This window comes from Sminthopsis crassicaudata, chromosome 3 (genome assembly GCF_048593235.1).
Source record: "Sminthopsis crassicaudata isolate SCR6 chromosome 3, ASM4859323v1, whole genome shotgun sequence".
Taxonomy (NCBI): Eukaryota; Metazoa; Chordata; class Mammalia; order Dasyuromorphia; family Dasyuridae; genus Sminthopsis; species Sminthopsis crassicaudata.
This window is the reverse complement of record NC_133619.1, coordinates 279966749-279983191: the sequence shown is the minus strand read 5'-3', so window position 1 is coordinate 279983191 and position 16443 is coordinate 279966749. Positions and strand designations below refer to the sequence as shown.

Genomic DNA, 16443 nt, shown 5'->3' with positions numbered 1-16443 from the left:
GTGGGGAATGGCTGAATAATTTGTGATATATGAAGGTAATGGAATATTATTGTTTTATAAAAATGATGAACAAGCTGATTTTAGAAAGGCCTGGAAATATTTACATAAATTAATGCTGAGTGAAACAAGCAGAACCAGGAATACAATGTACAAATTTTGTAATGTGTAATGATCAACTATAAAAGACTTGGTTCTTTTCAGTGGTTCAGTGATCCAAGATAATCCCAATAGATTTTGGATAGAAAATACCATATGCATCCAGAAAAAGAACTGTGGAGATTGAATGTAAATTAACACATGCTAGGTTCACTTCTGTTTTCTTCTATTTTCCCCTCCATGGTTTTTCCTTTTTGTTTTGATTTTTCTCTCTCAATATGATTCATAAAATAATGTGTATTAAACAATGTTAATTAATTAAATAAAAAAAAAAAAACATTTCCCTGGTGTTAACTATAGGATTTTACCTTGTCATTGATTCCATCTTATAAGGATTTATCTATAAAAATGCTACATTCTATATAAAATTTCTTTGGAAGAAGAATTTATGGCTTGGAGTAAAGAACTAATATGTCGTTTGGTGGCCAATATTACAGGAGCTAACATCCTAATAGGTAGATACAATGGATACAGTATAGTGGTAAAAAGAGAAATGAGTTTTGGTTTAAGAAGTTATAAGCATTACATATAAGTAGAACTATAGTACAGTAGTTTGTTATTTCCTTTCTAGGCACATTACAGTATACGTTTAATTATGACTCCCAGAGAAAGCATGAGGGAGGAAAATGAGGAAGACATAAGGTATAATACAAAACAGCAAGACAGATAGCAAGAGGCCTGTTCTATGCAGGGTGTGCTTATGTCTAGTGTCTTTAGGAACGGTTCCATAAGCTATAAAACATTATCTAAGCCTAGATATAGTGAATTAAGATGAATTTTAAATCACTTCTTCAGAAAAGTCTAGCTGTATTATGAAACTCCAAGTGGAATTTAATAAACTACAAGAGATTTTTATGGTGAATACCTTTACTTGAGCTATGTAAACAATAGCAATTTTTTTTAAAAATCTGGTCAATATGGTCAAAAAAATGAGGTGGAATTGGAAGAGTTAAGTAGAATAACTAACCTTTTCAACGCTAAGAGCTTGTCTCTAAGTAGTTTGTATTGTGTTAATCAATCAATTGGTTGAAAACAAAGAAAGCATGTAATTAAAATTGCAATGATACAAAGGTAGGGAAGATTATAATATATTGGGTAATAAAGGCCCCAAAAGAATTAATTATGTTAGGGATCTGGACATTCCCAGATGTATTACTTTAAGCTACATGTCTGGAGAAATGGAGACTATTTAATTTGTAATCCTTCAAAATAACATTATCTATCAAGAGAGATATTAATGAGTTAATGGAATAGTTTCTGTATTTATATGTGTATTTGGCACATAGTTTATAAATGCTAATTATTTTTATTATTAGGTATGAACAATAGGCAAATTATTTTTAAATAAAATACGGGTAATAAATAAACATTATAAAGAATTCTATATTAATTGAGTCCCCAGAATGGTCAGAATATAAGGTACTGAGGATGAATTCCAATACATTATTAACATATTTCAAGTAAATAATTAACAAATGATTAATTTAATTTTAAGTTATCAAACTAGCAATGACAACAAAATATTTTTAAAATATGCATTCCAATATTATCTAAGGGAAGAAAATCATGTATAATAACCAACTTGCTCTACACAGGGCATGATAGTTAGACTCTTACAAATATATTGTTTTAGGAGTTAGAAAAGGAAAAGGAAGTATATTTTTAATATCCTTCCCTTGGTGATGAGCAGTGTTATCTTACAGGATAGAGTCTGGGTTTGTTCTCTCTGATGAAGAGTGGCTGTTCTCAAAGTTCTCAAAATTGTTGATCTCTATGGGTTCTTGGCATCATTTCCATGAAGTCAAAACTAATTTAATAATAATAGCAAGATATTATTTGCCTATCAAGATATTTCTTACTTTTTCAACCACACAGTTGTGTGAGGTCAGATTACATCATAAACTTCAAGCAATACAAGGTACTGCAACAGTTTGAAAACAGAGAAATGAGACTTAGATGGCACGTAATTGGCATGATGAATAGAACATTAGGCTTGGACTCAGGAAGAACTGAGTACAAATCTATCCTTAAACACTTAATAGCTATGTGATCCTAGACAACTAACTGTTTACTTCAATTTCCTTGTTATAAACTGGAGATAACAATAGCAACTAGCTGCCAGTGCTGCCATGAGGATCAAATGGGATAATAATCATAAAGTGATTAGCATAATTCCTGGCATGTGTTAAAGGCTATATAAGTTGTTTTCTGTTAAGCCAGACATTAAAGAAATTTGCAAATACTATGCAAAATATTTTGAAACATAGGGAAAGAAGAAATCCTAACAAATTGCTTTTAAGACACAAGTATTGTACTGATACTGAACCTGGTAGGAACAAGCCAGGAATTTATGGCCAAAGAAGAATGAGAGTAAATTATGAAATGCAAAATGGATATTTTAATTATATTAAATTAAACAGTTTTTATACAAACAAAACCAAAGCAGATAAGAGCGGAAGAGAAGCAGAAAACTGGGTGGGAGGGGGAATTTGCATCCAAGGGTTCTGATAAAAGTCTCATTTCTAAAATATGTAGAGAATTGATTCAAATTTATAAAAATACAAGCCATTCTTCAACTGAAATATGGTCAAAGGATGAACAGACAATTTTCAGATTAAATCACTATTTAATAGAGAAATGCAAATCAAGACAACTCTGAGGTGCCACTACATAACTCTCAGATTGGTTAAGATGACAGGAAAGATAACGATAAATTTTGGAGGATTTGTGGGAAAATTTGAACACAAATATGTTGTTGATGGAATTGTGAATTGATCTGACCATTCTGTAAAACAATTTAGAATTATGCCCAAATGTCTATCAAACTGTTTATACCTTTTGAACTAGCAGTGTTTTTATTGGGCCTAAATTCATAAACAATCCTAAAAAAGAAAAAAGGACTCTCATGTGCAAAATTATGTGTAGCAGCTCTTTATTGTAGTGGCAAGGAACTGTAAACACAGGTGATGCCCACTGATTGGAGAATGGCTGAGTAAGTTTTAGTATATGAATGTTACGGAATATTATTGTTAATATTATTATTAATAATAATTAATAATCAATGTTATGGAATTAATTAATAATTAATGTTACAGAATAATATTGTTAATATTATTATTAATGAATGTTACGGAATATTATTGTTAAGAAATAATCAGCAGGATGATTTCAGAAAGGCCTGAAGACACTTTCATAATAAACTGATTCAAAGTGAAGTGAATAGAACCAAGATAATATTGTATCCAGTAACAGCAAGATTATGTGATGATCAATGTTGATGGATTTGTCTCTTTTTAACAATGAGATGATTCAGACCAATTTTTCTAAATGTAAAAACTATCCCAAAACAAAACAAATTGTATTGGAGAACATTTAGTTTCCCTTTACTACAGGTTTTCATATGGAAATTGGATATTGAAGATATTTATAGGATGTTATATATGGTGGTCAACTGTAAATGAGAGAAAACAAATTCCAAGGCCCCCTTTCAACTCTGGAATTTTTTAATCTGCTATAGAGAATAATATGTACCTAAACAAAAGCAAAATTATGCTTTGAGAAATGCAAAGAAAGTAGTACAATGGGATAATAGTATTAAATAACAGTGATGTTTGTTTGGTCTCATTTCATATGATTGAAAATAATTCAACTTTAATTTTGTAATCTGCTTGGTTAGAATGAAAATTGAATTCAGTTAAAAGGAAGAAAATCAGTAATTCATGGTGAATTGATTTCTTCAAATCCTGTAGGATAAGGAAGTCTTGTAGACTTGGCCTTTTGTCATAAATGAAATCCACTTTTAGGGAACTTAGTAGATTCTCTTTGTTTATATTTAAAAGGTGCTAAATGCTGCATTTAAAAAACACACATATATATTGCTATATTTATTTATTTAGATTTGTTTATTTATAGCATTTATTTAAATAGTATTTACTAATACCATTATATTGTTTATATTGCCATATTATTTGTTACTTAAAATTAGTATTCATTTTACTTAAATATAATATTTATATATAAGCCATGTACAAATACACAGACACATACTTTTTCCTTTCCTTTGTCCGAATATTATAATAACAGACTATTTAGAGTTGAAATGAACAAAATTTTAAAAGATATGCTTCAGGGTATATATCAATAACAGGGAAAAGCATTGTGTAGGGGGGATTCACATACTAAGATTTTCCATTTATCCTTATTGATTCACCATTAAATATAAATCACTTCTACAAAAAGTAGACATATGCTTTTGTGTTGATATATTACCGTGTCTGACTTGTCAGCCTAAAGGCAACAGAAGTTTCTTTGAACAAGCCAATCCCTTCAATATTGATAACATCATCCACTTCTGGCTCAGTGGCAATCAGAGTTATTGGAAATTTCCATATCCCATCCATGCTGCATTGTATCACCAATGTGATTACAGATCTTTAAAAAATATATATACACCAATATCAATGAATAAAACAAGCGAAATATTCATGACAAAAATGAGTAAAATAGAATTTTAAAATATATTAAATTACATATGACTTGTCTTGTATCTGATCCAGAAACTCAGTGAACTAGCCATGCTAGGGGTACATTGAGTAGTATATATAAATAATTTTCAGACTAGGATTTCAGTTTCAAACTATTTCTCTTTGTCCATGTTTATCTTTCTAATACCTGACCCTGGTAGAGTCATGTGGTAGTCAAATAATAGACTGCATATAATATGATATAAAGAGCCTTAAGAAAAGTTTGAGAAGCTTAGGAATAGGCCTAAAAAAAAAGAGAATTCTATTCTTTCCCCCCAAAAAAAAAAATTATTTTGAATTCCAGCTGTATTATTTAAGAAGATTATTAAAGATTTTTGTGCATTAATTTCCTCATCTAAAAAATGGAGGTAGTAGAAATAGCAACAATTAACCCAGAAGCAACAGTAGTGATGATGTTGCAGTAGAAATAGTAATAGTTGGAGCAGCTAGGTGGCGCAGTGGATAGAGCACCAGCCTTGAATTCAGGAGGACCTGAGCTCAAATCTGGTCTCAGACACTTAACACTTCCTAGCTGTGTAACCCTGGGCAAGTCACTTAACCCCAGCCTCAGGGGGGGAAAAAAATAGTAATAGTAGTTAGCAGTAGTAGTAGTAAAATAGTGTAGTAAAAATGGTAGTAGTAATAATAGTCCATTATTTTTCAGTATTCACTGGAAATGTATTATCACCTAGAAAAATTGGATAGTCCAAAATTATCATAAAGTTCTTTTAAATTACCTTAGGAGGACATTTGTTGTTAAAAGTGTAATGTTATAGCATTAACTCCTAAAAAATTAATATTTTAAAATCAACACATTTAGGGTATATGTAATGCTATCTAAAACACTACTTCTCTTTACTCTATTTATTCTCTCAGAGCCTAGAACTTAGTCTGAAAGATTTGACCATGAATTCTGATTCTTTTGCGTGATACAGGACAAACCATTTAAACTAACTCTTATTTTCTTCACCCATAAAATAAATTGCTTATCTACCTCATAGAAATGCTGTGAAGATGAGATAAAGTACATAAGTCCTATTTTGAATATAGAGTGGTATTTAAGCTACTGACATCACAATTATTGCTTAAGTTCTATAAAATTCATGTGGTATATAGCTACAAAGAAATCTGGCAGGTTATTATTAATGAATCCTTCTATTTCTAATCTTTTTAGAGAGCTTCAGTAGAAAAATAGGATCAATAGTTATTGTTGAGGCTGTTTGTCATTTGTGGGAGACAGGTATAAAGATCTTAAGTAAAAGAAAAAGCAAATATTGCTATTTGGATGATAGTTGGATAATATTAAGCTACCAAACAACAAAAGTTTATGCAATCAAAATCTAAAATCAGCTTCCTAATAATAATAACAATAATAACTATTAATAATTTTTACATAGTGTCTATTATGTGCCAGGCACTGTGCTAAAAATTTTACAAATATGATCTCATTTTTTCTTCACAACAACTCTGTAAGGTAAGTGTAATTATTATTCCTATTTAACAGTTGAGAAAACTGATATAAGTTATATTTAACTGCTTTGTCCTAAATAAAAAAGCTAGTATCTTGAGATCAAATTTGATTTCAGGTCTTCCCACTGCCCTACCCAGCTACTTTTATTTATTTATTTACTCATTCTTTACATAATAAGCATAATATAAACTTGTTAGCTTTCTTTTTTGCATCCCATTATTTCTCATTTATAAAATGATATTTGTAGACTAGGAGATCACTAAAGATATTTTTCAATTTTTCATTATCTGAGCCCAGATACTGGTAGCTACAAAAGTGACTGTTCAGAAGCAGGTATGACAGAAACTAAACAGCATTTTCTTCATCACAGAAGAAAACTCAAAGTGGGAGTTCCAGAAAAAATATGAAAAGGTCTTCTTTTTAGATGGAATTATTTTGACTATTATTTGTGAAAATAATTGAGAATGCTTGTGAAAGGACTTTGTTGAACTAAATGGTATGGAACTATTTTCTTAGGCATCAAATCATCTTTATATGGAGAGAATTTTAAGTGACTGGTAACAATTGGTTTTCACATCTAAAATACCATTAATCTAGGTCTCTATTATTGATTTTGATGTGAATAAAGTCAATATTTAATGACTTCAATATTATTTAATTCTAAGAGTTTAAACATAATAGTTATGTTATTCTAGAAGATTAATATACAGAGAGAGTTGAATACAAACTATCAGGAAATGAAGTTTCTCCTGTTTATTAAATAACTGATTTAGGATTGTGAGAGTTCTGAATTTAGTTCACTGAGAGATTATTTGTTAAAAAAAAAAAAAAAGAAGAAGCTTACTAATTAATGAGAAAATATATGTGTACTCCAGTATTAATTTGGAGAATAAGATAAGATTAAATAAATATAGCAACAAATCAAGTAGCAGATTGAAGGTTCTATATGAATGAGTTGGAAATATCGTATAAATCTTACTATTTCTGCATGGCACTATAATGTAGCCCATTGAGTGGAGAGTTTTTGTACTTAAAACTCACTTTAAGTACATAAAACAGTGTGCCCTATCCCCACAAAGTTAACTCACATGAACAAGAACAGGCCATATATTTTAAAATATTTTTAAATATTGATAACTTTTATTATTTAAAGTGGAAAATAGACTTACCTTATTGGTTTCTTTGGTGCAAAGATAATGTTGAAGACTAGTGATATATCCCCATTTACTACATTTTTTTCTTTACTGATCAGATATAGTGCAACACAAGATTCCAAGTTAGATTTCATAAGATCAGATTCAAATTGAATTTCATACTGAAATTCATGTACTTCAGGAAAATCTAGAAAAAGTGAGATGGACCAAAACACATTATTCCAGTTCTGTTCTCTAAATAACTCTTTCAAAGTCTACTATGTTTTTAGCAATATGCTATAGAAGTAGAAAGAAGAGATAGCATAAAAACAAGAAGAAAGATCTCATCTCAGCAACCTAACTGCAGAAGAAAAGATTTAAACAAATATATATTATATATGCACATAATTTTACTATTTGCTGTCATTCAGTGTTTTGAGTTGCAGCTGAATCTTCATTATCCCATGTGAAATTTTATTCACAAACATATTAGACTGGTTTACCATTTCCTTCTCATGATCATTTGCATGTGAGAAAACTGGTACACTTATTGTTATTGTTATTGTTGAAGAAAAAGAATAACAACAACAAAAAAGAACAGAATAAGGAAAAGGAGGAAAAGTCACTCAATATTCTCAGTTTTCTCATCCATTAAATGATCTGGAGAAGGAACTAACAAATCGCCTTGGTATCTTTACCAAGAAAATCCAAACTTGAGTCATGAATAATTGAAAACAACTAAAATGAATGATAAGCAACAAATTATAAATATCATGGAATGTGGGGAAAATGCCTGTAAGATCCATAAATATGAGATTTTTGTGACCCAACAAGAAATGTATAAAATCACAAGATGTAAGATGTATAATTTTGATGAAATTAAGTTAAAAAGTTTTTTCACAAGGAAAAAAAAAATCCAATCAAAATTAAAAAGGAAACAGGAAACTAGGAAAAAATTACAGCATTTCACTAATAAAGACCTCTTTTTTCAACTACATATAAACAACTGAGTCAAATTTATAAAATAATTTCTTAATTGATAAATGGTCAAATACTTTAAAAAGCAGTTTTCAAAAAAAGAGATCAATGCTATCAGTAGAAAATGTTCTACATAGTAATTAAAAATATGAATTAAAAGAATTCTTACTGTACTATTTCACATTCATCAGATTCACATGACAGAAAAGGAAACTGACAAATGCTGGAGGAAATGTGGAAAAATTGTTCAACCACAAAGCACTCAAAAGAACAATGGAAGCATGCCCAAAAGATTATAAAACTGTGCATATTTTTTATTCAAGTAATACACCAGTTCTTGGTTTGTATTCAATGAGATCAAAGAAAAATGAAAAAAAAAAAGTCCATGTAAAAAACATTTATAGCAGATCTTTTCACAGTGGCAGAGAATTAAAAGTTGAAGGGATATACATTAGTTGTGGCAGCTAAACAAATCGAGGTAAGTGCTTTTGATGGAAAATTGTTGTGCTATACAAAATAACAAGCAGGATAGTTTCAGAAAAGTGTGGAAGCCATATGAACTGATGCAAAGTGAAAACAAGAGAACACTGTACATAGTAACTACACTGATCAATACAATACTCTATGATAATTCCAAAGAATCATGATGAAAAATGCTAACCATTTTTCCATTTATAGTGAGTTAAATGATGAATTTATTTGAAAACATAATTTTACAATATTTTTCTTCCATTTTAACATTAATAATATGAAAAAAAAATTACTTCACATGTATTATGCATATGTTATATTGTTTGTCTTCTAAATGGGTAGGCAATAAGACCAGTAGGAGAGAAAGAATTTGGAAATAAAAATTTAAAAAAATGTAAGTTAAAAAAAAAAACTCTATGAGTTTCCATATTAAAAAAAAAAATCTAACAAATATATACATTCTTTGAAAAAGAGAATTCCCCACACCCGTGAAATCAATAAATGCATTTACCTAAAATGAATATTTGATCATTCTTTGATATTGGGTAATTTTGTAATCCATATTACTTGATCACAAAAAAGGGAAAAGAAGAAATTGATCTTTCAGTTTCCTCAATAAGTTAATAGAATACTGTGCTCAATAGTTTTTTTACTAAAGTAGAAAAAAATTACCACCACAGTAACTAATATTTTTAGTATGCTGCTTAAAAAGGGTCTTCCTTGTTACTATCTTATGGCTGAAATAAAAACAAATACTGTATTACAAGGCACATGGTCTGTTAAATACATTAAATAGATAAGATTTTTGTTGCTTCTTTCATTCTAAGGGAAAATTATGTTTTGTATTAGATTTAAAATAAATGATCTAATTTTAATATTTTTAAATTTATAAATAAATACTTTGAATCAAAATCCAAAAATAAACAAAAATTTTAACCTTTTAATATAACTCAAAAGTAGCCAAATAGAATTACATCAACGTTTAGATAATTATTTTTTAATAATATAATGAATAAAAAGTTTAATATAATGAGTTTGGGGATAAAAGTTACAAATGTGGAAATTATTCCACAGATATGTTTTTGAAAAACATTTCATGAAATCAATGATTGAACTACCTAAACTATTTTTTTTAATTTAGTGCTTTTTTAAATTTTGAATGGTAATTCAAACTCCCAAGAAACTATTTGAAGAAAAGGACAAGAATTTCAAGGGAATTAATGAAAAAAAAAATACAAATGAAGCTGATCTAGCTATTCCAGATCAAAAACTATATCATAAAGCATTGGTCATCAAAACCATTTGATACTGGCTAAGAAATAGAATAGTCAATCAGAGGAATAGGTTAAGTTCACAGGACAAAATAGTTAATAACTATAATAATCTAGTGTTTGACAAACCCAAAGACCCCAGCTTTAGGTTAAGAACTAACTATTTGACAAAAAAAACTGCTGAAAATTGGTAACTAGTATGACAGAAACTAGGGCATTGACCCACATCTAAAACCATATCTCAGAATAAGGTCAAAATGGGTTTGTGATCTAGACATGAAGAATGATATTATAAACAAATTAGAAGAACATAGGCTAGTTTACATCTCAGATCTCTGGAGGAGGAAGGAATTTGTGAACAAAGAAGAACTAGTTTGGTATTGATCACAAAATAGATAATTTTGATTATACAAAGTTAAAAAGCTTTTGTACAGGCAAAATTAATGTAGACAAGATTAGAAGGGAAGCAATAAATTGGGAAAACATTTACATTCAAAACATTTACAAATGGGCCTCATTTCTAAAATCTATAGAGAAGTGACTTAAATTTAAAAGAATTCAAGCCATTATTCAATTAATAAATGGTCAAAGGAAATGAACAGACAATTTTCAGATGAAGAAATTAAAACTATTTCTAGTCATATGAAAATGTGTTCCAAATCACTATGGTTCAGAGAAATGCAAATTAAGACAATTCTAAGAAACCACAACACACATTCAGATTCGCTAAGATGACAGGAAAAGATAATGACATATGTTGGAGAGGATGTGGGAAAACTGGCACACTGATACATTATTGGTGGAACTGTGAAAAAAATCCAACCATCCTGGAAAATAATTTTGAATTTTGCCCAAATAGTTTTCAAACTGTACATACCCTTTGATCCAGTAGTGTTTCTACTGGGATTATATCCCAAAGAGATCATAAAGGAAAGTAAAGGGACCCACATGTGTAAAAATGTTTGTAGCAGCCCTCTTTGTAGTGGCAAGAAATTGGAAACTTAATGGATGTCCATCAATTAGAGAATGGCTAAATAGAGTGTAGTATATGACTGTTATGGAATATTATTTTTCTGTAAGAAATTTAAAATTACACTTGCCACAAAAATAAAATCAGATTTAAATAATTGGAAAGACATTCAGTGCTCTTGGATAGGCCGAGCGAATATAATAAAGATGACAATACTCCCCAAACTAATCTATTTATTTAGTGCTATACCAATCAGACTCCCAAGAAACTATTTTAATGACCTAGAAAAAATAACAACAAAATTCATATGGAAGAATAAAAGGTCAAGAATTGCAAGGGAACTAATGAAAAAAAACTCAGAGGAAGGTGGTCTAAGTGTACCTGATCTAAAACTATATTATATAGCAGCAGTCACCAAAACCATTTGGTATTGGCTAAGAAATAGACCGGTAGATCAGTGGAACAGATTAGATACAAAGGACAAAAAAGGGTACATCTATAGCAATCTAATCTTTGACAAACCCAAAGATTCCAACATTAGGGATAAAAATTCATTATTCGGAAAAAACTGTTGGGAAAACTGGAAATTAGTATGGCAGAAATTAGATATGGATCCACACTTAACACCATATACCAAGATAAGATCAAAATGGGTCCATGATTTAGGCATAAAGAGGGAGATAATAAATAGATTAGAGGAACAGAGGATAATTTACCTCTCAGACTTGTGGAGGAGGAAGGAATTTATGACCAGAGGAAAACTAGAGATCATTATTGATCACAAAATAGAAGATTTTGATTACATCAAACTAAAAAGTTTCTGTACAAATAATACTAATGCAAACAAGATTAGAAGGGAAGTAACAAATTGGGAAAATATTTTTAAAAACAAAGGTTCTGACAAAGGTCTCATTTCCAAAATATATAGAGAACTGACCCTAATTTATAAGAAACCGAACCATTCTCCAATTGATAAATGGTCAAAGGATATGAACAGACAATTCTCAGAGGAAGAAATTGAAACTATATCCACTCACATGAAAGAGTGTTCCAAATCACTACTGATCAGAGAAATGCAAATTAAGACCACTCTGAGATACCACTACACACCTGTCAGATTGGCTAAGATGACAGGAACAAATAATGACAAATGTTGGAGGGGATGTGGGGAAATTGGGACACTAATACATTGCTGGTGGAGTTGTGAAAGAATCCAGCCATTCTGGAGAGCAATCTGGAATTATGCCCAAAAAGTTATCAAACTGTGCATACCCTTTGACCCAGCAGCGCTACTACTGGGATTATATCCCAAAGAAATACTAAAGAGCAGAAAGAGACATATATGTGCCAAAATGTTTGTGGCAGCTCTTTTTGTTGTAGCTAGAAACTGGAAGATGAATGGATGTCCATCAGTTGGAGAATGGTTGGGTAAATTGTGGTATATGAAGGTTATGGAATATTATTGCTCGGTAAGAAATGACCAGCAGGAGGAATATAGAGAGGCCTGGAGAGACTTAAATCAACTGATGCTGAGTGAAATGAGCAGAACCAGAAGATCACTGTACACTTCAACAACAATACTGTATGAGGATGTATTCTGATGGAAGTGGAAATCTTCAACATAAAGAAGATCCAACTCACTTCCAGTTGATCAATGATGGACAGAGGTAGCTACACCCAGAGAAGAAACACTGGGAGGGGAATGAAAACTGTTAGCACTAATATCTGTCTGCCCAGGTTGCATGTACCTTCGGATTCTAATGTTTATTGTGCAACAAGAAAATGATATTCGCACACATGTATTGTACCTAGACTATATTGTAACACATGTAAAATGTATGGTATTGCCTGTCGTCGGGGGGAGGGAATAGAGGGAGGGGGCGTAATTTGGAAAAATGAATACAAGGGATAATATTATAAAAAAAAAAAAAAAAATATATATATATATATATATATATATATATATATATATATATATATATATATATATATATATAAAAAATAAAAAAATAAATAAAATAAAATAAAATATAAGAAAAAAAAAAAAAAAGAAATTTAAAATTGGGACTTCCGGCCAAGATGGCGGCGCGGAGGCAGACAGCTGCTTGAGCTCCTCGTTTTCTCTGAGAACTTACTTCATGACAAGCCTCAGACTTAATGCTTGACCCAGAAAGAAATCCACAAATAATCACCAAGAGAAGACATGCTTGAAAGTCACCAGAAAAGGTCTGTGTTTGCTCAGGGGAGGGTCAATCAGACTGGGCGCAGACTGAGGGCAGGCAAGCCAGAGTGAGACAGGCAGCTCACATAGCTCAGACCAGAGGGGGAGGGGTAAGATCTCTGCCGTTTCTGCAAAAAGACTTTTTCCCCAGTGTGGATACTCCATCTTGGCAGCAAGCCAGGAGCAGCGGAGAGGGTATAAACACTGGAGGTGAAGATTAAAACCCCGGAAAGCCAGCGTCTCTCAGAACCCGGCCACCCCCAACTCCCACCTGGACTGATTCAGCTAGTTCTCAGAGCCTCAGAGTGCAGACTCAGTACAGTCATTGCTGTTCTGTTAGTGGCTCTCTGCTGCCCTACCCCCAGTCAGTAGAGGAAGCCCATTAATACCATCCAGCCCCATCCCCCACAAAACAGACCAATTGTTTCTCTTGTCAGTTTGTTTTCTTCGATTCCTACTCTGACAAAATGAACAAAAAAATTCAAAAGGGCTCTAACCATTGACAGCTTTTGTATGGAGAGAGAGCAGACTTCAAACACTGAGGAGACTAAAAACAGACTGTCCCCAGAGGAATCCCCTAAGGGGGATATGAGCTGTTCCTAAATACAAAAGAATCTCCTAGAGGAAATCAAAAAGGCTCTCACAAGAGAGCTGGAAGAGAAATGGGAAAAGGAAAGGGAAGCTTGGCAAGAGAGACTGGAGAAGTCATCCCATGCATTCAAAGACAGAGTGGATAAAGAAATCAAATCATTGAGAAACAAGATTAGTGAGCTGGAAAAGGTAAACAACTCCAAGGAAAACAGGATTAGTGAGCTGGAAAAAGAAAACAGCTCTCTAAAAAATAAAATGGATAAAATGGAAAAAAATTCCATAGAAGACAAAAACTCAATTGGACAATTACAAAGAGATATAAAAAAAGTGAGTGAAGAAAATACATGATTGAAAATTAGACTGGAACAAGTAGAAATGAATGACTCAAGGAGAAACCAAGAGGTAGTCAAGCAAAACCAGAGAAATGAAACAATTGAAACGAATGTCAAGTACCTTATCAGAAAGACAACAGACCTGGAAAACAGATCCAGGAGAGACAATTTGAGAATAATCGGACTCCCTGAAAAATGTGAGGAAAAAAAGAGCTTGGACACTATTTTCGAGGAAATTATCAAAGAGAACTGCCCAGACGTTCTGGAAACAAAGGGGAAAATAGACATTGAAAAATTCCTCGATCACCTACTGAAAGGGACCCTAAAATCAAAATGCCAAGAAATATAGTGGCCAAGTTCAAGAACCATCAGACAAAGGAAAAGATATTGGAAGCTGCTAGAAAAAAGCAATTCAGATATGGAGAATCCACAATAAGGATAACCCAGGATCTAGCAGCATCCACATTAAAAGAACAAAGGACCTGGAACATGATATTCCGAAAGGCTAAGGAACTTGGTATGCAGCCAAGAATAACTTACCCAGCAAGAATGAGCATCATTTTCCAGGGAAGAAGATGGACATTTAACGAAATAAATGAATTCCATCTATTTTTGATGAAAAAACCAGACCTACATAAAAGGTTTGATCTTCAAATACAGAACTCAAGAGATTTCTAAAAAGGTAAAAATAAATCTTGAGAACTATAATTCTGTCAAAAAAATATGTAAAGAACATATGTACAATTTGTCTTAGAAATTAGAGGTGGAAAGGAAATTATATCATAAAAAAGTGTAAAGTGGTGGTAAATACATCTCATGAAGAGGCAAAGGTAACCTATTATATCTGAGAGAAAGAAAGGAGGGAGATGAACATAGTGTGTATCAATAGACATATTCGATTTATGGTGAAACTTCTTCCACTTCATTGAAAAGTGAAAGGGAAGGAGTAAACTAAGGGGAAGGGGATACTGAAATTTCGAGGAAAAGGGGTAAAATAAGGGGAGGAACTTTAAGGTGGGGGAGGGAGCCTAAAAATGGAGGGCTGTGAAAAGCAAGTGGTGTTCACAAGTTTAATACTGGGTAGGGGGGTAAGAGGGAAGGAAAGGGGAAAAGCATAAGCAGGGGTTAATAGAATGGCAAGCAATATAGAATTAGTCCTTCTAACCATAAATGTGAATGGGGCAAACTGCCTCATAAAGAGGAAGCAGTTAGCAGACTGGATTAAAAGTCAGAATCCTACTATATGTTGTTTACAGGAAACACACCTGAAACAGGGTGAGACATTCAAACTAAAAGTAAAAGGGTGGAGCAGAATCTATTATGCTTCAGGCAAAACCAAAAAAGCAGGAGTAGCCATCCTCATCTCAGATCAAGCAAAAACAAAAATTGATCTAATTAAAAGAGATAAGGAAGGGCATTATATCCTGCTAAAGGGCAGCATCAATAATGAAGCAGTATCTATATTAAACATATATGCACCAAGTGGTGCAGCATCTAAATTCTTAAAAGAGAAATTAAGAGAGCTGCAAGAGGAAATAGATAGCAAAACTATAATAGTGGGAGATCTCAACCTTGTACTCTCAGAATTAGATAAATCAAACCACAAAATAAATAAGAAAGAAGTCAAAGAGGTAAATAGAATACTAGAAAAGTTTGATATGATAGATCTTTGGCGAAAGCTAAATGGAGGCAGAAAGGAATATAATTTCTTCTCAGCAGTTCATGGAACCTATACAAAAATTGATCATATACTATGGCATAAAAAGCTCAAAATCAAATGCAGTAAGGCAGAAATAGTAAATGCATCCTTTTCAGACCATAATGCAATCAAAATTACATGTAATAAAAAGCCAGGGGAAAATAGACCAAAAAATAATTGGAAACTAAATAATCTTATACTAAAGAATGATTAGGTAAAACAGCAAATCATAGACATAATTAATAACTTCACCCAAGAAAATGACAATAATGAGACATCATACCAAAATGTGTGGGATACAGCCAAAGCAGTAATAAGGGGAAATTTTATATCTCCACAGGCCTATTTTCATAAAATAGAGAAAGAGAGGGCCAATAAATTGGGCTAACAACTCAAATTGCTAGAAAAGGAACAAATTAAAAACCCCCAGACAAACACAAAACTTGAAATTCAAAAAATAAAAGGTGAGATTAATAAAATTTAAATTAAAAAACTATTGAATTAATTAATAAAACTAAGAGTTGGTTCTATGAAAAAACCAACAAAATAGACAAACCCTTAGTAAACCTGATTAAAAAAAGGAAAGAGGAAAAGCAAATTGTTAGTCTTGAAAATGAAAAGGGTGAA

The 16443-nt window shown here is 31.7% G+C and overlaps 1 protein-coding gene across 1 annotated transcript in view; it reads right to left on the bottom strand.

Annotated features, from left to right (window-relative positions):
• The window catches only part of CFAP47 (cilia and flagella associated protein 47), a 781966-nt gene that overhangs the window by 79560 nt on the left and 685963 nt on the right, over window positions 1-16443 (bottom strand). Inside the window, exons 51-52 of the mRNA XM_074302067.1 lie at window positions 7320-7491; window positions 4426-4587 (exon numbers count right to left, since the gene is read on the bottom strand). Of these exons, the coding sequence (XP_074158168.1) occupies window positions 4426-4587; window positions 7320-7491 (334 nt within the window). The remainder of the gene's footprint in view (window positions 1-4425; window positions 4588-7319; window positions 7492-16443) is intronic.